Genomic DNA, 22,257 nt, shown 5'->3' on the forward strand with positions numbered 1-22,257 from the left:
GATTTTACTTTGTTCTCAAAAAGATTTTAATGCACTTAACTGTACTCTGTTTAGTCTTATAAAAGACATGTATGATACAAACATCAGCAGAACAAGATTTTTATTAGGCTTTGGTTAAACCTCACCTTTTTTCTTCCATTAGTTTTGCTTATTTAACTATGGCATGTTAATTGAGTTACTTAAAGTGGAATAGACAATGCAGTGTTACACTTTTCTTTCTTGCTCAAGAAGGTGAATTATTTACAATGGGATAGGATAGAATAGAATCATAGAGTCATAGAATGGTTTGGGTTGAAAGGGACCTTAAAGATCATCCAGTTCCAATCCCCCTGCATGGGCAGGGACACCTCCCACCAGACCAGGTTGCTCAAAGCCCCATCCAACCTGGCCTTGAACACTTCCAGAGAGGGGGCAGCCACAACGTCCATGGGCAACCTGTGCCAGTGTCTCATCACCCTCAAATTAAAGAATTTTTGCCCAATGTCTAACCTAAATCTCCCCTCCTCAAGTTTGAAACCATTTTCTTTTGCCCTATTGCTACACACCCATGTAAAAAGCTCTACCCCAGCTTTCTTGTAGCCCCCCTTCAGAGATTGGAATGTTGCTATATGGTCACCTTGGAACCTCCTTTTCTCCAGGCTGAACAACCCCAACTTCCTCATCCTGGCTTCATAGGGGAGATGCTCCAGCCCTCTGATCGTTTCTGTGGCTCTCTTTGGACACATTCCAGGAGCTTTATTTCCTTCTTATGTTGGGGACCCCAGAACTGGACACAGTGCTCCAGGTGGGGTCCCACAAGAGCAGAGAAGACAAGAGTCAAGATTTAGGAAAAGCTGAACAATTACTTGCTCTAAAATAAAACTCTGTTAAAAAAACTCTTATCGTAAAACTTGATACAATTTAGACAGAGACAGTTGTTATCATGAGGTTGTCTTTGTGTTGTCTGGAGGTGAAGAATATGTGGTAAGATACAAAAATAAAGAATGAGTGATACAGAATATTTAGTAACAAAAAATGTATATTTTGTAAGTAAAAATACCTGCAATATAACCCTATATTCAGGATACTGTACTAAAATCATGCTGTGAGTTTTCCAGTAATCTGTTGACTTCTCTGAATAAAATTAAGTTTGCTTTTAGCAAATGGGTAGCACACTTCTAAAAATGGTCATTGAAAATATCCCCTATCCTGTTATTTTCTGCATAAAGGCTGAAGCCATGAGGAGGAGGTGACTGACTCTGTCTGCCCTCCTTATCACATTATTACTCCTGTTTTTAATGGAGTGCATCACAAAATACAGAGAACTTCAGACTTTCAGTCCACCTGTTGGCACAAGAATGAAATTTACTACCATATTCTAAGAGAATTGAAGGTTGGAAAACCTTGGGCGTGTTATCAAGGAATTTCTGAAATCCTTGCTAGATAATAGCAAAAGCTGGTGGAGGAGAAGGAGTAAGATATGATCAAAATTAGAATTCTGTTTTTAAAAAACACAGACTATCTTAGTTTCAGTCAGAAATACACAGGAGCCCTGCAGCAGCAGATGGAAAGGAGATAGGTAAATCTGCAGGGCACTAGAGAGAGGAGTACCTTTTTTTTTTTTTTTTATATCGGTGTTAAATTGTGGAAACTTTAGGTGAGCAAAATACACACAACTTTTGTAGGTTTGCTATCCTTCTGTCATAGCTGATTAGCTTAAAAATCAGATGCAAAACATGCAGGGAATATTATAAAGAGTGTATCCTGGGCAAAACAAAGATTTTAATTATGAATGCTAGTGGATAGAAACCAGTAATAGTGATTAATCTTGTATGTATCATACAATCACTTGATTAGATGTGGAGAAGGTGCTAATTATGAATTTGAAAATAATGCATTAAATGCTTTCCTTGCATTTGGTAGTAATTTTGAAAAGTGTGTTAAAATTTTAATGCTGTTTGAATTGTTACAGTAATGTAACATGTTCCAATGCATCACCTCATTGCATCAGCAGCACCTGCAGGAAGCTCCCACAGCAAAACTGTTTTCTGAGCATTTGCAGTGTCTTTAATTGCACACAGCAAGTTACAGCATACCAGCTTTTCCATGATACTTTGTATTTCTGTAGATTCATGGAACTCATTTTACAGGGAAGTCAGGGCACAACAGAGCTGCGCGGGAAGAAGCAAGCAGTGGAATTATATGTATGTGGAATAAAATCTTTAATTAAAGTAAGGATGAGAGGTTGAACAAAAATTTGTAGCTATCCAAATACAAACCAGCTGAATTGTGGCATGACTTTAAGTAAAAGTTGCATAAGCTTTTATATAAGATAGGACAAGATAGAAGGAAAAAAACAAAGGGTTATTAATCAAATAAAAAGTAGATAGATGCATTGTCATGATGATATTGTAGTAGTTACATTTCTGTGTGACTGTCAGAAGTGCACAGTTTTGGGAAGGTTGCTCTTTAATCAGTTCTCCTTCAGAAGTAGAAAACAAAGGTAGGATACAGTAAAACTTGCAGTGGTTTCAAGAGCTGATTGACTTTCTCTGAAGCCTAGTGATTAGTTCTTGGTATTTTTTTCCTGGAAGCTGACTGAGCTTTTTCTTTTATGCTTTGCCTGGAGATACTTGGGAATACTTAAATTTGATTTTAGTTTCTACAGCCTTAGAACTGTGACAGGCATTCTGGGTTTAGTCCATTGTGTATCAGCACTGTTTATAATTCAGCTTTTGTAACAAACATCAAGACTGTCCAAGGAGACATCATAAAAAAATCCCTGTGTATGGAATTTGGAAAGGCCAGAGCATTTATGGGTTTGTGCTTTTTCATTTATTTTACTGATCCTATTCTTTAGCAATCAGCTTAACAAATTTGACCAAAGATGACTTGTATAAATAGTTTGCAAGGCCTTTTGGTAATAGCAATTTTGATAATTCTTACAGAACCCTGGAGACAGAAATTCAGGGCACTGACTGGCTAGATTACAGGTTTCCAAAGAATGAGTTCTTCCTTGCTTTGCTGGTGAGAAAGAACAGATTATAGAAGTGTCAATGAAGCTGATGTTTAGAACATGAGTCCTGTGCAGTGTAGGCCTTAAAGTAGAGGAGTAGCTTTGTGAATTTCTATTAACTTAGAAGCATTTGTTCAGTTCTCCTGAATCACATAAAAGAGATAAATACTTTGTATTTAACAAATAATGTGAATTTTTAATTTTTGAGGAAAGGATTCTGTGACCAAAGGGAAGACAAAATCAGTGAGGTTTCTCTTCCAGATATTTCTTACCTCTCTTTCTTCAGGGATGAATCTGCTGTCTTGAACAAAAGGTCAGTGTCTCCCTGCAGGGAAGAGCAGTTTAGAGAAATGGTATTGCATTAGGGATGCCTTTGAATAAAACCTCTCTAGAGCTCTGAAACCTGCCTTTTTTTTTTTTTTAAGAAGTGATGATCTTTCACAGTGGAGGAAAGGAAACAATTCGTGTGCAAAGTTGAAATTATGAAATGTATGGGACACCATGCAGAGATTCTGTGTAAAAGCAGGTGAAGAATTTTGAAGAAATACCAGAGGTTTTGTTTTGCTCAGGACCTGGTCTTTTCTGGCATTGAAAATAGGATATGAGATAAGATACTGCTGATCAACCTGAAAGCTTGAACTGTTCTGATGAATAAATTATTTGTGGTATATAATAGTTACCAGTTTGATAGTATGAAGTTCTTATCTGTTCCATTGAATCTTTCTGTCATTCAAAAGGTAGCTTCTTAGTATCTGGAAGAGAAACTTGACTCCATGAACCAAAAATAGATCAATACCATAAAGGGCAGCTATGACATAACACCCTTCTGTAGAAATAGTGTTTCACAGGCAATTTCTTCCTGATTTCTAGGATGGGGCAAGATGTGTGTAATTTCATAGGAAACCAGGGATAAGATGAATTTGAAAACAGGATTATATCAGCTCATTGATAGGTAAGTAAAACTGGACTAAAATATTGCTGTAGTTGTTGGAGGAAAAGTGTGGCAACTAAAACCACCAGAGCTCAGCAGCAGACTTAAATATCTGGCTTAACATGTGGTATTCTAGAAGTTTTTAGACACACTACAGTGTCACTTGCTTTGCCACACCACGCAGGGTAAGCCTCCAGCCAGGACTGGGTTTTTTTTTGGTTTTGGTTTTTTTTTTTGTGTGTCTGAATCAAAGCCAAGAGGTGGATAGACTTGAGAAGAAGAAAAGTATCATATTTGAATGGAAGCTCTGCTTGGCAGATCTTTATTCTAGATCCAGGTCATCATCTGTTGTAGATCTATCTTTCAGCTTGATAGAAATCTGAGGTGACAGCATTTCCTCAATTTAGACGTGTTCTGTTAAGACTGGGAAATCATAGTTTTAAGACTTTTGCAGTAGTAAAATAACCAAAGTAGAGGGTATTTAGGTTGAAGAAAGAGTGTGACTTTGACAGTGTCTCCCATACTTGAATATCTAAAATCTGTGAACTGCCCATTATCGTAGAATCATAGAATTGGCTGGGTTGGAAGGGACCTCAGAGATCATCAAGTCCAACCTTTGATCCACTACTGCTGCAGTTACCAGACCATGGCACTGAGTGCCACATCCAGTCTCTTTTTAAATATCTCCAGGGACAGAGAATCCACCACTTCCCGGGGCAGCCCATTCCAATGCCTGATCACCCTCTCAGTAAAGAAATTCTTTCTAATGTCCAACCTAAACCTCCCCTGGCACAACTTGAGACCGTGCCCTCTTGTCTTGCTGAGGGTTGCCTGGGAAAAGAGACCAACCCCCCCCTGGCTCCAACCTCCTTTCAGGGAGTTGTAGAGAGTGACGAGGTCTCCCCTGAGCCTCCTCTTCTCCAGGCTGAACAGCCCCAGCTCCCTCAGCCTCTCCTCATAGGATCTGTGCTGGAGTCCCTTCACCAGCCTGGTTGCCCTCCTTTGGACCTGCTCCAGGACCTCGATATCCTTCCTGAACTGAGGGGCCCAGAACTCTACACAGAACTCAAGCTGTGGCCTCACCAGGGCTGAGTACAGGGGCAGAATCACTTCCTTGGACCTGCTGGCCACGCTGTTCCTGATCCAGGCCAGGATGCCATTGGCCTTCTTGGCCACCTGGGCACACTGCTGGCTCATGTTCAGCTTCCTGTCAATCCAAACTCCAAGGTCCCTTTCTGCCTGGCTGCTCTCAGCCACTCTGTCCCCAACCTGGAGTGCTGCATGGGGATGCACAATATAGATGACAATTACAGATTACAATTATAGATGACAATACACTTTTCCTACAACATGTTGAAAAGGTGTGTGTGTTCAACACAAATTTAATTATACCATCTTGCTTTCTGTATAGAAGAGCATAGGATATGTTTTGAGATCTGTGGATACTGGGTAGATATTGATACTAGGTCTGTGTGCACCAGTCCAAGCCCAGCATGACTCTCACTGAATCAAAGCCGAGGTGTCAGATGCTCTGTTGGACTGTTGATGTCTCTGTGCTCTGATTCTCAGCAGTCTTACTTGCTTGGCTGCACTCTGCTGCTTGGCAGTCTTCCTTGGTTGTCTCTGTGTATTCAGGATAAGCAGCACTCCACCAGTGAATCTTCCTAAACCCCCCACACAGGGGTGCATCATGCTGACAGAGGACTCACTTGAGATGCAGGTAGATTTGGCATTGGTTAATGGAAAAACTGTCACAGCTGCCCACATCATGAGCTTTGTTTCCAGACTGTAGCAGATGGACCCTAGAGCTGGTTTGACAGGTAAATGGCTCAGGTCTGTCAGGATTTTAGCTTTTAGTCTGAGTAGTATAGACTCAGACATTAGACTTCTTTATGGACTTGTGATGGCTGCAGAAGCAGCACTCTGCAAATGTAGTTGTGCTCTGTAGAAATTAAAATAATCCAGTCAGACCCCAAGGTGCCTCAGCATTAAGTCAGTTTGGTTGTCTGCATGTTTGATGCACAGCTCAGGTGACTGAGAGTTTATTGTATTTCTGCTTCATTTCTTGATTATTAGTACTGTACATATTTATTTGCTGTTATTATTTCTGTATTCAAAATAGATCTGCTTTGTTGTAATGTGACCAAGTTATTCACCATATCAAATTGGTCAGAATTCTTTTTACATGGATTATTAATAATACTAATTTACTAATAAGTAAATCAGGGAAATTATAAATTAGGAAATTAAGGAAGCATATGCTGCTGTTGAGGTTGGAATAACAGTGTAGGTAGAAATATAACTGATATTAACTCAGAAGAATGGTAATGCTCTCTGAAAAGCAAAAAGTGATAGAGAAGGAGAGGCATAATATTCAGAGCTTGATGCTTAGTGATCTCTTGGAGGCTTAGCAAATAGCTTGGTACAGATGCAATGCTTAGGGCCTAAACTATAAAGTTCACTTCTGTTGCAAACAACAGATAACCCTTATCTTTTGTAGTATATGCCTGTCTTGATTAGCATTCCACTTAAAGCAACTGACATAGCATAAAAATACAAAGTTTTGAGTGGCTGACTGAGCAAGATGTATTTATGAATGTTTCTGCCTGTAGTTCTGGATTGTTCAGTTGTAAAGTAATTCCCAGTGGTAGAGGCAAAAAAGCTTGTAATCATAATGCAGAAGTTTATAGAGCTTCTATCTAAGCACCAGTTTGCTCAAGTGCTCTTGGATGTGCTCAAAAAAACAATTACTGGAGATATATTGGTGAAATAAAAGGCAGTGTTAACATTGTCTATATGTATTTAATGTGTAGCAGCCTACAGGAGTCTTTTACTGGTTTTCAAAACCAGTTAGTTATATAAAATGTTATATTTTGTTAAATCATCAAAATCAATTTCCTGATACAGGAATAGTTTCTTTTAAATTTATCTCCTCTGTGAGAAAGCCTTCTCTGTATGAATTTCTTCATGGTTGAATGATATGATTCAGCTACATCTACATCATGAACAATCATCAAGTTAAAGCTTGATTGGGAGGAATAAAATAACTGAGTGGAATTCTTTGTCACAGCAGAACTACATAGAACCTCTTGATTAATTTTTAGTGCATCTTCTCAAACATGATTTCTTGGTGGTATTTTTGTCTTAATGAGTTATTTTCCTTGTGGCATTGATCTTTTCTGTCTGTCTTATTTGGTTTATGGTACTAGAAAAAGAAGTTCTAAACCTAGGACTTAGTTCTAAGCTTAATTTCCCAGCCACACTCTAATAGAAATTTGTTAGTTTGCCCTCAGAATCTGAAATGGTTGCAAATTGAAAACTCCTAAAATAGTTCACTAAGAACTCTTTCTACCTTCTCTGCCACTTTTTAGCAAGTTTCCATGATCATGGTGGTATCAACAGCCCTGGGCAATAATGAATTCCTGGCTGAGAAGTTCAGTATCATCTTACTACATAAGTAACATGTCAGATTATTCTCTCAGTTCACTTTGTAGTAATGATGGGATTGTCACTTGGCATATGAACTCTCTGTATCCATTTCTCCAGGAGCAGCCTTCAGTTCAAGACAGATGGTCAGGTTTGTTTGTAGAACAAGCGATAAGCTTGAGCATCAATTTCACCTTGGTTCTTCTTTTGTTATGAACTGCTATGACAAATGGTTGAAATAGTTCTGAGGCAAGTTTTGTTAAAAATATCCTCTGTACTCTGTTCATGGCAACAACTGTAGCTGATTGAGTCATTTTAGTGATTTTTGGACTCTGCTATGTGTTTTCCAAGGCCCTAGCTGCTAGGTTCTCCTGAAAAGCATGGAGCCCTGTATTTGCCACTTGATACAAACCTGGCATCTTTCACTAAGTGATCTGTTCCTGATACCCATTTCTCTGTGAGTTCATGAGTGGGTGTGTGGTACTCTAATTTTAACCCCAAAGTCCTATTGTGTCGACATTTTTAATACTCTTTATTTTTCCTTCAATTCATTAAGAACTTGCTGTGAAGAAAGCCATTTTATGGTAACTGCCTTTCCCACACTTTGGATTTTTATAACTTGATTTTCACTCTGTAGCATGACTGTTGCAATCGTTACTGAAAATAGAACTTGCTAATGGGAGCTGCCTTCATTTTCTGCTTTTGTTATTTCACTTGTCACTTCACCTAAGCAAGAATTGTTGTTAGCATGATCGTGTGGGCTGGGATAAACAAATGTGTAAGAGCTGATAGTTTGTGTTACTTCAATAACTGCTTTGTGATTTTAGAGTATCATACAGCAAATAATTTATGCTTTTTCTATTTAACAAAACCCACCGATACAGCAACTAATAAAATCCAAGAGAGTGGCAGGGCAACATTACTTTTGGAGAAGTAATTTGCATCTTGACAGTCTTAATAGAGTCACAGAACCTTCCTTTTGATATGTCATGACTTGAAATTTCTTATTCCAAAATTCTCTATTTCTCAAAATAGAGAAATACCCTTGCATTGGAAAGAGTAAAATGGTTCAATTCACATTAGAATCCTTGTGTTCACATACAAAATAAAAGTAAAATGGAGCCATTTTCAAAATAACATTTCAAAAAATATAAAAATAATGAACTGCTGAAATTATTTTGCCTGCTTTTCCACTTCTCACCCCAATTTTCAGTTTGGATCAAAACCTGGAAATGCAGCCTATGCTGTTTATACTGATAGAATGTGGTCAGAAGTTTCTGTTGCCAGCTTTTGAAGTACGTATGTTCTGACAGCTGTATCCTACTATTATTAGTGCAGTATATTTTTTTCTGATTAACAACTTGATAAAAATGATACACAACAGGAATTGTCATTGCTTTCAATGTATTTGTTTGAGATGAAGACATAAGTTTTACTCAGTAAGGCCAAAAGTGGCTTTAGCTCTGATACCCCAAAAAGCCATCATTTTCCTTCTGTGATTGTATACTTCAGTATTGCAGTACACTCAGAACAGATCCCCTCATCATTGGGAGGGGCTGGGATTGAGTGGTAAAGTGTTTCCTCTGGGAGCTTTACCTTTTGGAGTTCACTCTGTGTAAGTCTATATCTGGATGTGACAACTAGAAGAGGGGGCACTGCAAAGTCTTATCTCTAAACCTTTAAAATAACCACCTATAAAACCCAACTCATTTGTTGACAATGCTAGTAAGTGAAATGAAAGATTGCAATAGGTTGGTTTTTTTTTTTTTGCAGTGTTTCTTTTTATAGTGATTTTTGATGTTGGTAATTAATTCTGGAGAGCTGGAGACTTGTTATAAAATCCAAGCATTATGTTTGTCTATCTGTATGTGCATGCAGGAAACCTCGACCTGTCTCTCAGCTGGTTGCCCAGCAGGTTCCTCAGCAATTCATGCCCCCTACACAATCAAAGAAAGAGAAAAAAGACAAAGTAGAAAAGGAAAAAGGTGAAAAGGAAACAACAAGCAAAAAGAACAGTCATAAGAAAACCAGGTAAATTTTACAAGCTTTTGTGGTATTCGTCAAACTTATTTTAAAAAAAGGAAATGAGAAAATGTTCTGCAATTTTATGTTTTACTTCTATGTTTTACTTTCAACGTTAGGGCTAAATATTTGTGTGTGAAGTGTCATTGGTTTAGGATGCCTATTAAATCTGAAGAAACCCTGCAGTTTGTAATTTCTACCAGAAGATGGAGACCATCCGAATATCGAGAGAAAGGCTTGGGTATTTTTGTTAAGGGTTACTTGGGTATTTCTCACACCATACAAAACCATAGATAAGCAATTGTGTGATATTAATCACTGGGAAAGAGAGGGAAAGAAGTGATAAGTTTTCAAGCAAAGTAATAGGAGACAGAGAACCAATACCAGACTGCAGAAGAGTGGAAGCACAGCATGTTTATTGTTAACCTTGCAGAACTGGAGTAAATTTTGAAGGGCTGAACTAGGGTATAAGTTAATGTGAAAGGATAAGGCATGTCTATTACCTTGTGATAAAAATCTCTGTGCTACATATGGGATGCTGAAGGAAACCTTGGACTTTCAGAACTGAGAACATGAAATATTACAGTACAGACAAGCAGTTGTAAAATGTTGCTGTAACACCAGGTGGAATGAAGGTGCAAACTGCAAAATATAAGCAGCATGTTTAACCCCTCCCTAAATCATCACAGTCTTAAGCATAAAATTACTGTGGCAACAATGCTGTGCCAAAAGGCTCAGAGTACACAGGACATGTAATTTAATGGAGTGTAGAAGGAACTATTTATTTATTTTTTTTATTTTATTTAAGCACTCTAGAACAGAGAGAAGTAGCAGATGCTTCTCTTGTCCCTGAAACAGGACCACTGGATCAGAAGCAGAGAGACTTGAGAGTCAAGAGAGAAGTCATTAGGAAAGTCATGATTTAGGATTAAGGACACAGAGATGTTGCTTTGGTGTTTTGTTGGTGTGTGTTTGGTTTTTGTTTTTTGTTTTTTTTTTTCCCTCAGATTTCCCTAGCTCACCTCATGCAGCTCAATTACTTCAGCTATAAAGAATTTGAAATTTACATTCGGAGTTTAATTAAGCCTATTAAATATTGTAAATTGAAATATTGATGGTTAAATTGTATGTTAAAAATGCAAAAGTGAGATAAGGAAAAGGTAGAGCATTTTAAAAATAGCAAAAAAAGAAGATAATCTTGGACTGAAATACCAGTACTGAGATTTGCATTACGAATTGCTATTATAAATAACTAGATTAATAACTTTTTTTCTTAAAATACTTCAAACAGTTGACTTTTTCACGAAGAGATTTACTATGTAGGATAGCAAGTTACAAATGCTTTATTGTTTAAGCAGATTTCTTCAGTAACCTTTGGGAGTGGGGTAGCCTTTTTGCTGTGCCCTAAAACTTGTAAATCCTTGCTGGAAATTATCAGGAAAATCTGCAGCATACTCAGTAAGCTCCAGGCATGGCATTTATGTGGGCTGATAACACTGATTTTTTTCTCTCCATTCCCGTGTTACAGAACAGCAGATTTTCAGTTTTCTCTTAAATTCTTCAGTTGCTCTACTGCAGCCTCAGGGGAGTAAGATGTCAAAATCTTATCTCTTTCTAGTGGAGGAAAGGCATGAGGTGTTTCAACTGAAGTGACTGAGAACCAATTCTATTTCAAACAAAGTCAGATGAAAGGGTAAAGGTTAGGGCTCTGCTGTTAGCACACCTGCTAATAGGTGATGTAATATTAATTTATTTTATTGCAGCTCGAGCTAGTGAAAGCTGTGGAGCCAGGTAAAAGTATAAAGCTATGCTGTTCATAACTGACTGTATAAATTCAGCTGTATGGTGACAGTTTTTCATGGCAGTCAAAGGAAAATGGTAAATGGAAAGTACTTTGCTTGTGATGGCAAAATATAAGTCAAAGTATTCTATTCTCTTTGTGTTCTGAAAATCAAACAATTGTAAAATTAGATGGAGAGACCACATCAACACCAAATGTAATACTCAGCTCTGCATACTTTAAATATTCCAGGAATACCAGAGCTGTACTGTGAACACCAAGTCCAGTTCAAATAGTATGCTAGCAGTTTTAGTAAGGCTTTGGAATGAAGTAATACCTGCTGCAAGGTAACACTGTCTGTGCTGCTGAATTCAGGAGACAGACACAGCAGTTTCTTCATTATTGAACATTGTTCTCCACTTAGAATTTTTGCTTTAGGGTTCTGCAGAGATGGATGCATCTCTGGATCACATGTATAACTTTTTATATCCTCAATAAAGTCTTAATTTTTAGAAGTAAAAATGTTCACATGTGCAACACATCTGTATTGATGTGCAGCTACAACATTCATAATGTCAGCTTTTAAATAACCTGTGCAGAAGGGGATGTGTCATGTTCAGCTATATTAATGTAAAATTTATTAGGAAATGCTCTGCCATAAATACTTCTGATATATCATTTTCCTGTGTATTTCATATTGCACATAACAGTTTTGTGTACACGTGTGTTCTTCAGAGCTCCTAAAAAGTAGCAGGAAAGCAAGATACTAAGATGGTGGGGTGTGCTTTTAATATGATTATTTGCTTTATTTAGGCCAAGATTGAAAAATGTGGATCGAAGTAGCGCTCAGCATTTGGAAGTTACCGTTGGAGATCTGACAGTCATAATTACAGACTTTAAGGAGAAAACTAAGTCACCACCTGCTTCCAGTGCTGCTTCTGCAGATCAACACAGTCAGAGTGGCTCCAGCTCTGACAACACAGAGAGGGGAATGTCCAGGTCATCTTCACCCAGAGGAGAAGCATCGTCACTGAATGGGGAATCTCATTAAAGTTTATTTCCTCCAGTTTCTTTAGTCTCTTCTCTTCAAAACGTACAAATGCATAACTTATGTCACCTGTTACCACATTTTCATGACAGATTATTCATGCACAATTGGTATGTTGACTGGAACATAATTTATGCAGTTCTAAAAAAGAAAAAAGTGCAGTGGTAGAAACAATAATTTAAACGCACTCTACAAATGTTTCCAAAGTGTTTCAGACCAACTTTTTATTCTTCATGTGTAAAGGTGCCATGAAAATGTGGTTTGAATGTTCATTAAGCAGTGTTATTGGTAAGTCCATTTTCACTTTTAGTTTAGTGAATTCTAACACAACTCTTGGAGTCTCTACTGTTGGCATGTACTGAATTTAAATTTTTATAGTTCAAGCTGCCTAAATATGTATTATTTGAGAATTGTGAAACATAGTTATATGTATGCAAGTCAGAGATCAACTTAATCAACTATTGCTGCAACAGAATTTTCATAATTATCTTCTTAAAAACACCTGCTGGTACTTGGTGTGGTTAAATAGGAAAAATGTTATTAAATAAAACATTTGTATGAATTTTTGCCAATGTTTGACACATTTTACTAGCTTACTGTTACTGAATTATGTTGACGGTTTTCCCAATATTTTTTCACATTTAAAACACTTATTGTCATGTTTACAAGCAAAATAGAAAACACACATTGTAAGTATTGATTGGTTAACCTTACAATTCAGGTAAAGTAATACATTTGTCACTGTACACTGGTATTCTATGTTGTGTAACAAATATTGAACCTCAGATGACTATGCATTTGGCAAAAACTAACATTTGGAAATACAAAAGTTTGGAAAAGCTTTAAAAATAACAGAAGTACAGTTCTCATTTCTGCTTAATGCTGTTTCCTTGCCTCAAATTTAATCTAGTGTCCTATAGTCACCATTTCATTACAGGAATATCAGATGTTGCACAAGAATAAGGAAATAATAATATTATTAATTTCCCGTTCCTGAATCAATTTCCTTAATTTTTGATTTGGCCTGTTAGAACACATTAATTTATAAAAAAAACTCGTGAAAAAACTCAGTCCCCCACTTAATAGCATAAACTGTCGACTTTTACACACTTAGCAATATGCTGATACAGAGCAGATTTACAGTCCCATCTGGTATTATGTAAAATTACCAATAAAATATTTTTGTGAATACAGATTTTGCATTTTTGTTTACAACCAATAAGTGTTTTGATACACACATACAATTCATGTATAGATTTTAAATTATAGATTCAGGTTCAGTACAAAAGTCCATTTAGCTCCTTTTAGTGAAGGAGTCCACTTTACACTCCTGTGATTCTTTTCTTTTTCATTCAAAATAAATATATTTTTAAGCCAATGTAAAAGTTGGATGGACCTTCTTGGTAGTGAATCCAGCCCCAAATTATTACCAACATATAATACGTCTTCTTAACAGCTAAAACAATGGATTTTTGTAGCCCCTGACAATTGTGATGTTTGGTGGTTTCTTGTAGTAATGTATTTTTCTGTTTTTAGTGCAGTACTTCTACAGGCACAATGGTACTGTTCTACTTTGTAAGATGCTAGTTGTGAAATACAGTTAGTTGCATAAAATGAAAGTCTGATGTGATATCTGAGAACATACATACCTCATTCCTTGGTGTTGCTGTTTAAACTTTTTAGACATCAAATGTTAATTATAGGCTATTTCAGGTGGATAACTACTGACCTGTTTATTATGTATTCTGCTTTATCTTACTAAATAGGATGTCTGTTCATTGCCATTACCTGGCCAAATCTTAGTATCTATAAACCAATGCATTTTAAGGTTCTTAAGTGTTTTGGGGGCTGGGCTGGTGTTCAGAATAACATACACTAGTTTTGAAAAGAAAAATACATGCTTCCCAACTTTATTTTTTTTGTATTTTATTTTTAGGTGGGACTATTTGCAGAATGTGCTGATGTAATGGATTACAAGGGAGCTGAAACTGTTTAAAGTAAGGAGTTCAATATTAGCAAATCTCATTGCAAGATGTTTTATGAAATGTGTTTCTAATTTAAAATGTAATGAATGCTTAACACATTTCAGAATTCCTTGCAAACAAGTAATAATCTACTACCAGTAGTTCACTAAATGGGAACGTATTTTCATTAAACTTTCTGTGAATAAACCACCCACCCAGCACTGCTAACAAGTGGTCTCTCTGTATCTTCAGAAATAAGTAACCATTTGGTTTGGAAGGAAGAGAGAGGATGAAGTGGATTTTATTCTGATTCAACTGTCTCTAGAGAATAATTTCAAAAATATGGTACGAGTGTGGTTATAATGAAAAACAATGCAAAAAAGTCTCATTGTTCTTTATGGAATAAGACATAAAAAAGCAATTTCTAACCACTGATACAATACAAGTCATACAGGACCTAAAAACTGAGCTGGGGTGGTTTTAACTGAACTATTACATTGCCAGTGTTTACATTGCAATGATGCCTGTTTTGGCATTAAACAAAGTTAAGGTAATTTTTGCCTCTTTTTGATTAAAGGGATGTGTCAATACTGACAGCAAAGTAGACAAATTTTAAGTAGCATACAGCATTTGACTCTGTTTGTAATGTTATAATTTAAATGAACCTCACATTCGTAATTTCTAAGTAACTTTGATTTGTAGTAAACTCAAGTCCTTTTTCTAACTGTAAATATATTTAAAAGCATCTCTACTCCATTTATAAAGAGTGAAAATTTAATGTTGTAATGTGTCTTGATTAGCTATTTTTCTCTGTGACTGCTCTCTGCATAAGAACTGTTACTTGTTAAACTCTATATATGCCCCACTCTGCAACAGCCATACGGACATCCTGGGTTGTTCATGAAATGGTGACCCAAGAAAGACAAGTGTGATAGTGTTCAATGTAAATGAGTTCCTTTATGTGTTGATTGATTGTCTGGTTTCAGAAAGGGGGAGAAAAGGGGTAAAATGAAGTATAATTAGTTCATTGATAAAATGTACAATGATTCAGTCTGTTATCTTTCTAAATTTGCCACTAATTACGTGTGCTATAAGGAAAAGAACAAATATACTGTGTAAGACTGGGTTCCTTTTCCCCCCTGAAGTTAACTGTGTATGGGTGACAAACAGAAGTTGTTCTACTTAGTACCAGGTTAAATTATGCCATATAAAATCTTGATTCTAACAGAAGTGATAGTAAAAAAAAAAAAAATCACATTAAAAACTTTGAAATTATTGATATTAAAGTCTTGAAATGAGGAGTATGACTGAAGTTTAGCCTATTACATGTTTCTCGAGATATTTGACGTTTTGTGGCATAGATTGTAAAATCTGAAAACAGTTTTTGATTTTATAATTTGTGCACTTTGGTTTTTTTAATATTATGGATAGCATATTTTTAGGTAGCCATGTAAGATAGAATACTTTTTAGAACTTGTTTCTGTCAGTTCACTGTAGTATTCAGGCAAGTCTTCTAAACTTGACATGAGTGTATGGCTCTGCATCTTAGATTCTTTTAATTTTCCTCTCCTGTCTCAAAAACCCAGCAGTTTCCCTCATTATGCTGATTGATTATACTTTTGTTATACAGAGTAGCTTTGGCATGGAACTGTCTATTATGTACTTTTTAGATACATCTGGGGTACTTTAACTGTATCTGCTTGGTTTTTTCTGTCGCTTGCCTTTATTTGACTTCGCTTCCTACTTGGGAGACTGGGTGTAGTTACATAAAATATCAGAAACTATATGGAAAAAAAAATGACTTAATTTCTCCAAATGCAGCAGCAAGTATTATACTTGTAGTAAATTAGGTCTGTGCTTACTCAGGATTAAGATAGATAAAATAAAGTTAATGCTGGTTTTGCCTAGTGGACCAGTCAAATATGATATTTTGCAAATCCATACTTCTATCTTAATATTAAGATTTGAGTGTGCTGGAAATGATGTTTAAGCTTTTGAATGTTTTTCTTACCTGAAATTATGCCCCAGCTTACATCACAGTGGTCTCAACCTAGCAAAAGCTGTACAGTAAAATCAGTCACACTGAGGAAGCTCAGTGGTTTTCTTTAGTACTGCTGAAGTTTTAGCAAGAGGAGAATTTTTCTCCTGGTTAGAAAAGGCTTAAGAAATTTGTCTAAGAAACAGTTCAGATATAGAGCTCAGTTTGACATGTCAGGAAGACCCTTTATTTTAATAAGAATTAGCAGGATTTAACTACTAAGTTAAAACTGGCAAAGTACTTCACAAGTTAATTATCAATCAGTGCTTTACAGAAATTATTGTAGCTTTCTGTCTAGAGTGGAGTAAATGGTGCAACAGGAATGGATAGCTGCACACTTGCTAGTAAATGACATTATCCAACAGCAAGTGACTTTTAAGTGACTTTCCTAAGATATTACACAACCAGATGCCTATAAACAAGGCCTAGGGGTCCAGATGTCTCCCCCTCTGTCTAAACTATACCGTGGGATTCAAACTGTGAAAGAAAATGCATCAAACAAATAAATTAGATTCAGATCCTAGAGTCTTAGTAATGCAGAAGCTGTTTGCAGCTTTTGTTCAACTGTCTCAGTGAAAAGTACTTAAAATGAGCCCCCACTGTATAATACTTAATCCCTCAGGAGTTTTTGATCCTAGTCTTGAGCTTTTTGTTATAGGCAACAAGTCTACTGAAAGAACTTGCTCTGTCCACTGACAAGAGGGGGTTGTAAGGGCAGACACTTGAGTGAACACAGGAAGTTTTAGCTGTACTTGTTAAGAATTAAGGGTGGAAGATGAAGGGCAAAAGCATATTCCATAGGTTGAATGAGTATTGCTAAGAATGATGACATGAGATTGCTGTGCCATTTGGGATCTGTAAAAGACAAAATGGTAACACCACCTAATCACTCCTTGTCCTCTATGTTTAAAAAGAAGATGGCCACCCCATTCCAGTAACAATACATTTGTTTGCTAACAGAGAATTTAAAGAATAGTTCCAAAAAATTAATTATTTTGTGGAAAGTATGGCATATCTTGACAGAGGTAGGAACATCTGAGCAAGAAGCCTTTCAGGACTACATTTTTCATGGGCCACCTGGAAAAGTGTAATCTTTAATTTCACTATTCTCTCAGTATGTATATTGATATAGAACAAAGTGCTTTTTAAGTGAACCAGCTCCCTTAAACAAGAATTAAAGAAATGTGGGTTTAGACCAATGGAGCTCTTATGTATGATGGAGTTATTGAGAAGACAACTGAGAAAAAGAGAGTATTAATCTGTTTTTTGACAACCTGCTAATAATGTGCTCCAAATTTTCCATGTGGAGAAGCAAAAGTAGACAGAAGAAGGAAATGTATGTAACTAGGGTTAATGAAATTTGGCTCTTCGCTGCCTTCCTAAGCTCAGTGGCTTCTACAAACTACAAATTCTGTTTGGTTCAAAGGCAGTCACAGGTGCTTTGTCACTAGAGAAAGGAGGGAGTTGTTCAGTCACTTAGCATCTGTTAAGACAAGTGAGTGGTCAGGCTGATTCTACTTTCTGAATACCCACTTTGGGATTACAGAGATTTAATTTAATATTTATATGCATCTAATATGTAACTACCAGCCATGAATAATCTATTTCAAGCTGATCCTTCTTTGCACTGAATAAATCAAAATGCTTCAATGCCAAGCCCAGTTCCTGATAGCACAGCTCTCTGAGCAAGAAAGTCTGCTGGCTGATTGAGCATCTCTTACTGTAACAGCTTTCAGCTAAGAATTAATCTTGGCAAGGGAAGCCTCTTAAGATTACATGTGCTTGTGGAGTATCACTATTCTCACCTCTGAAGAAAACACATTGATTCCTTTTTTTTTTTTTCTTTTTTTTTTGTAGTACATTTGTAGTATAAGTGAATGCAGCGAGTTTGAATTTATTTATTATGCCTGCTTTTGTAAGTGCAGAATTTAACTACTATTCCCAGTTCTTCAACTAGATTGATTTCTGTAAGACCAGCAATGGTATATAACTGTATAATTGACTTACTGAGCAAATTCTTGCTGAGCAGACCTACTTAGACCAATCCTGTACACCAGTCAAGCATTCTGGCTGAGGTAGCTGGTATTCTGGGATGCCAGTTACTGGTCTTGCTATCTGAATTTCTGCAAATGATCAGATTCTATTGCTGGGGGGCTTCCAAACAGGGAAATCATTTTGCTTATTTTTCCACCTGATGGAAGCATAATGTTGCCAAGTAACTTGCAGTACCTGGAGGCTTTTTGAAAGCTGCAAGAAAATCCTCTTAGTGCCAGCTGGAGGAAGAGACCCTAGGAGCATGCACAGATACTGAGCACTTTCTAAGCTTTCCTACAGAAATTCTGAGTAGCTAGCTTCTGTTTCTAAAATTGCAGAAAACCTTCAAAAACTCTCAGTCCAACAGAAAGAAGATAAGGGAGGGAAAGAACAAAGAAAGCGTTGGGTGCTTCTTTTTTTTTTTTTCTTTTTTTTTTTTTTTTTTCTTTTTTTTTTTTTTTTTTCTTTCAGAATAATAGCTAGAGAAGCCACTATAAAATGGCTTCTTAGTGTGTTTAGTATTTTTATCTCTGTGTACTATACTGGAAGTGGGCAGCATCCCATGCTTCTTAAAGGTGTGTGTTGCTTTGTAATGCTTGATACCTGTTGGTTCAGTGATTTTTGGCCTAAAGATAGATGTGAGGTTTCGTGAATTCCATTTTAAATACCATGAATGTATCTCTCTTGGGTACAGGTCTTTTGTTGAAAGGGCAGTAGTTTTGATTAAAGAGCTAGCAAGGACAAAATAGATTCCTCTTGTACATTTAGACACTACCAGTTTTAAAGGGTCTGATTCTTGGACTACTAGGAAAAGGGTAACGTGGAAAGGGAATAAAAACCCAGACTAGATACAGTTTCTGAAAAGTTTTGTGGCCAGTAGTTCATATGGTTGTTTTCAGTCATTATTCCACATCTTAGCCCTTTAATCTTTAAACATTGGTAGAGCATCCTCATAGACAAATCAAAACTACCAACACCACTGTCAGATGCTCTTTATATTTACTAAGTGCCTTATACAGAGCATCACTGAGGCAATGGTTGGATTGAAAGGAAGTTTGATAAAAGATCTACTACTCTGGATGGAGCCACAGGTTATCATTTGTAACCAAGGTGCTGATTATAACACACCAGAATCTCAGATTTTCTTGCTGACAGAAGTACATAATAAGAAACAGTCCAGAAATTTCTGAGGCTTTCAATTTATAAAACATATATTCTTTGGAGATATTTTTTTTTTCTTCTAGTCAGCTGTGTTAGCCTACTGGAATATCCCAGAACTGAACAAAACTTCTGAGTATTTCTGGATGCTTTCACACTTCTCAGTTTCTCAGTCAAGGATAATATTACCTTTCTTGGGAATGGGTACCTAAGTTGGTTTTATTCATAGGGTTTATGTTGATCCAACAGTAGTTTTAAAGGATTTTATTGTCAGAAAAAGGGCTTGTTATTTTGAAAATAAAAATCTTACCTGCCAGGTGTCTTCCCCAAAATGAGTAAGTGCCTTTTCTGTTCTGACTCTTAGAAGTATTTACTTTGTCAAATTGAATCTGAATGTCCTGCATAAACCAACTCTTAAGTACTGAGTGTTACCGATGGCTTGAATTCATTTCACTGAAGGAACAAGAGACACAATGTAAGCCACTTGAATTATTTTGAGACCTTCTGTTACCAGAAATTTTTGTAACTGCTGTGAGTAGTATACTTCTAAGAACAATGTAACTTTTCAGGAACTTGGTATTGATAGGAAATAAATATTTATTAGAAGAAGTATATAAAATAAATATTTATTTACCAAATTAAGTAAGAGAAAATGTTACACCGTGGGAGCAACAGTCTTGCTGTTAGCAGTCCTGACTACTTAATAGAAAGTAAAACTGAGGCCCTGAACTCCGACTGTAAAAGAATGCGTGGTATTTGGTGAGAGATTGGGACTGTGAATCTTAGATCCACATTCTAATAAAGTAATTCTTCCTGCCTAAGTTTTTGCCAATTCTCAAACAGAAAAGAAAGCATGAGCAGATATCAGTAGGAGGCCCTCTAGTTTTATTGGTGCTGCTTTCTAACTCTAGAGGATTTTTTAATTTTATTTTATTTTATTTTTAAACTTTGCTCAGGACTGGTACAGCTGAAAGTATATTTTCCCTTCATTCTTAAGCCTAGACTTTGAATGGAGTTTCTCTGAGACACTTTTGTAGTGAAAGCGTATTCCCTACAAACATTGAAGACAAAAATAAACATCTCTGTGAACGAATGATTGTGTGTGGCTGTCATTTTTTTAATGTATACAAATCTGTTATAGCAATTCTGAAGGTGCTCTAAGGGAAAATAAGGACTATATTTGTCTACACTTAAAAGATCTGTGTATAGCAGTGAAAAAATACAGTTTGCATCATGAGTTACCACAAATTTTCTGTCTGATAAACTCTGTTCAGTTCCAGTTAAGCACTCCTTTAACTAGAGATAACAGTACACTGCATTTAGCTCAATGTATAGTAGCCCTTTTAGCACACTGCCTTAAAGTGACCCCTTCCTGACCTTGGTTCAGAGACATTATTAAACAATTTAAAATTCTGAAAGCTTGGCAGAAAAGCTGGGGGGAGTGGCTGGAAGGAAACATTAGGAGTCACAGTGCAAAGATATTTTTTTTCTAGAATAAATGCCACACAATATCATGTAATTGTTTTAAAATTAACTCTATAGTTGTCTCACATTGTTTGATAAACATATAGTTTCAAATTGGCATAAACAGATGTGTTTGAAGCCCTGTAGTGACACATATTGAAGTCCCTTCTCCAGGAATAAATGAGTGCATTTTGCCTGGGAAGAATCTGAGAAAGTATTTTTGGTGAAAACTACTGTGGATGCGCTGTACTCAGACTTGACTGGCAGTGGTGATGCTTAGGTTTTGTTGTGATAAATGGTAAATGAAACCACTAAGTTGCTCAGAACCCTTCTCTGAATGTTTTCTTTATACTGGCTAGGAAAAAGCAAGAAGTATATGTGGACAGGTAGGGGATAAATAGCAGACTTGGGGAGCTTAATCTCAAAATGTCAAGGGGCCTCTGCCAATTTATTGGAAAATGTGATTCCTTACTCCTCTAATTAGTATGATAGATTTTGAGGTAATCCTTAGAGTACTGCTTCTGAGGCAAGAAACTTGCAAATCAGGTAACAACTGCAACTACTCTTTTTGTTACTAAAGCAAGTTCTGAAAACAATTGGTCTGTGTGGGCTATCTCAAATTATCTTCAACTTAGATGCAGTTCCAGTGCTCGCTTCTCGTAGTTGTGTTGCTTTTTAGTGTGAGGCTAAATTCCTACACAATATGCTTGAAAGAAGCTGGTTCCCTGTCCTGGTTTTGACAGGGATGGAATTTATTTTCTTCCCAGTAGCTGCTATAACACTGTCTTTTGGATTTAGGATGAGAAGGATGTTGCTAACACACTGATTTAGTTGATGTTTTAGTTAGTCCTTCAGTCAAGGACTTTCCAGGTTCTCACACTGCTCTGCCAGCGAGAGGGCTGGGCTGGGACACAGCCAGGATGGCTCATCAATCCCAAATTATCCAAAGGGGTATTCCATACCATATGACATGACACTGAACAATAAAACTGGGGAGTTGGCCAGGTGGCAACTACTTGGGGACTGGCTGGGCACCAGTCAGCAAGTGGTGAGCAATTGCATCGTGCAGCGATTGTTCTGTATATTCTTTTATCTTTATCTCTTTTCTGTCCTATGAAACTGTCTCAACCCATGAATTTTACTTTTTCCTGATTCTCTTCCCTGTCCCACTGGAAGAGAGGGGAGTGAGTGAACCGTGGATTAACCCAGGGTGTTCCCTTGTAAAGACATTTGGGGTTTCCCATGTGTGTAGCAGGTGCCTGAAGTGTTGGCCCTGAGTATGGAAACTCATCCTCACTCTTCAGTCAAATGTGAGGGGCTGGTACCTCCTCAGATGGGGAAAGCTTTCAGTCCTGTAAGTGAATAGATCCCAAAGTGTAGGCAAGGAAGTGGTAGCA

General features: G+C 36.8%; 1 protein-coding gene across 3 annotated transcripts in view; it reads left to right on the top strand.

Annotated features, from left to right (window-relative positions):
• The window catches only part of YAF2 (YY1 associated factor 2), a 39,059-nt gene extending 18,570 nt beyond the window's left edge, over positions 1-20,489 (top strand). Inside the window, exons 1-4 of one of the 3 annotated variants that reach the window (XM_071733593.1) lie at positions 3,505-3,521; positions 3,866-3,947; positions 9,231-9,383; positions 11,968-20,489. In XM_071733593.1, the coding sequence (XP_071589694.1) occupies positions 3,910-3,947; positions 9,231-9,383; positions 11,968-12,205 (429 nt within the window). In that variant the 5' untranslated portion in view covers positions 3,505-3,521; positions 3,866-3,909 and the 3' untranslated portion in view covers positions 12,206-20,489. Of the gene's footprint in view, positions 1-3,504; positions 3,522-3,865; positions 3,948-9,230; positions 9,384-11,967 lie in introns of those variants that run through there. The other 2 variants (XM_071733592.1, XM_071733591.1) reach the window with 2 other exon arrangements.
• The last annotated feature ends 1,768 nt before the right edge of the window (positions 20,490-22,257 follow it).

Source organism: Heliangelus exortis, chromosome 1 (assembly GCF_036169615.1).
Source record: "Heliangelus exortis chromosome 1, bHelExo1.hap1, whole genome shotgun sequence".
NCBI lineage: Eukaryota > Metazoa > Chordata > Aves > Apodiformes > Trochilidae > Heliangelus > Heliangelus exortis.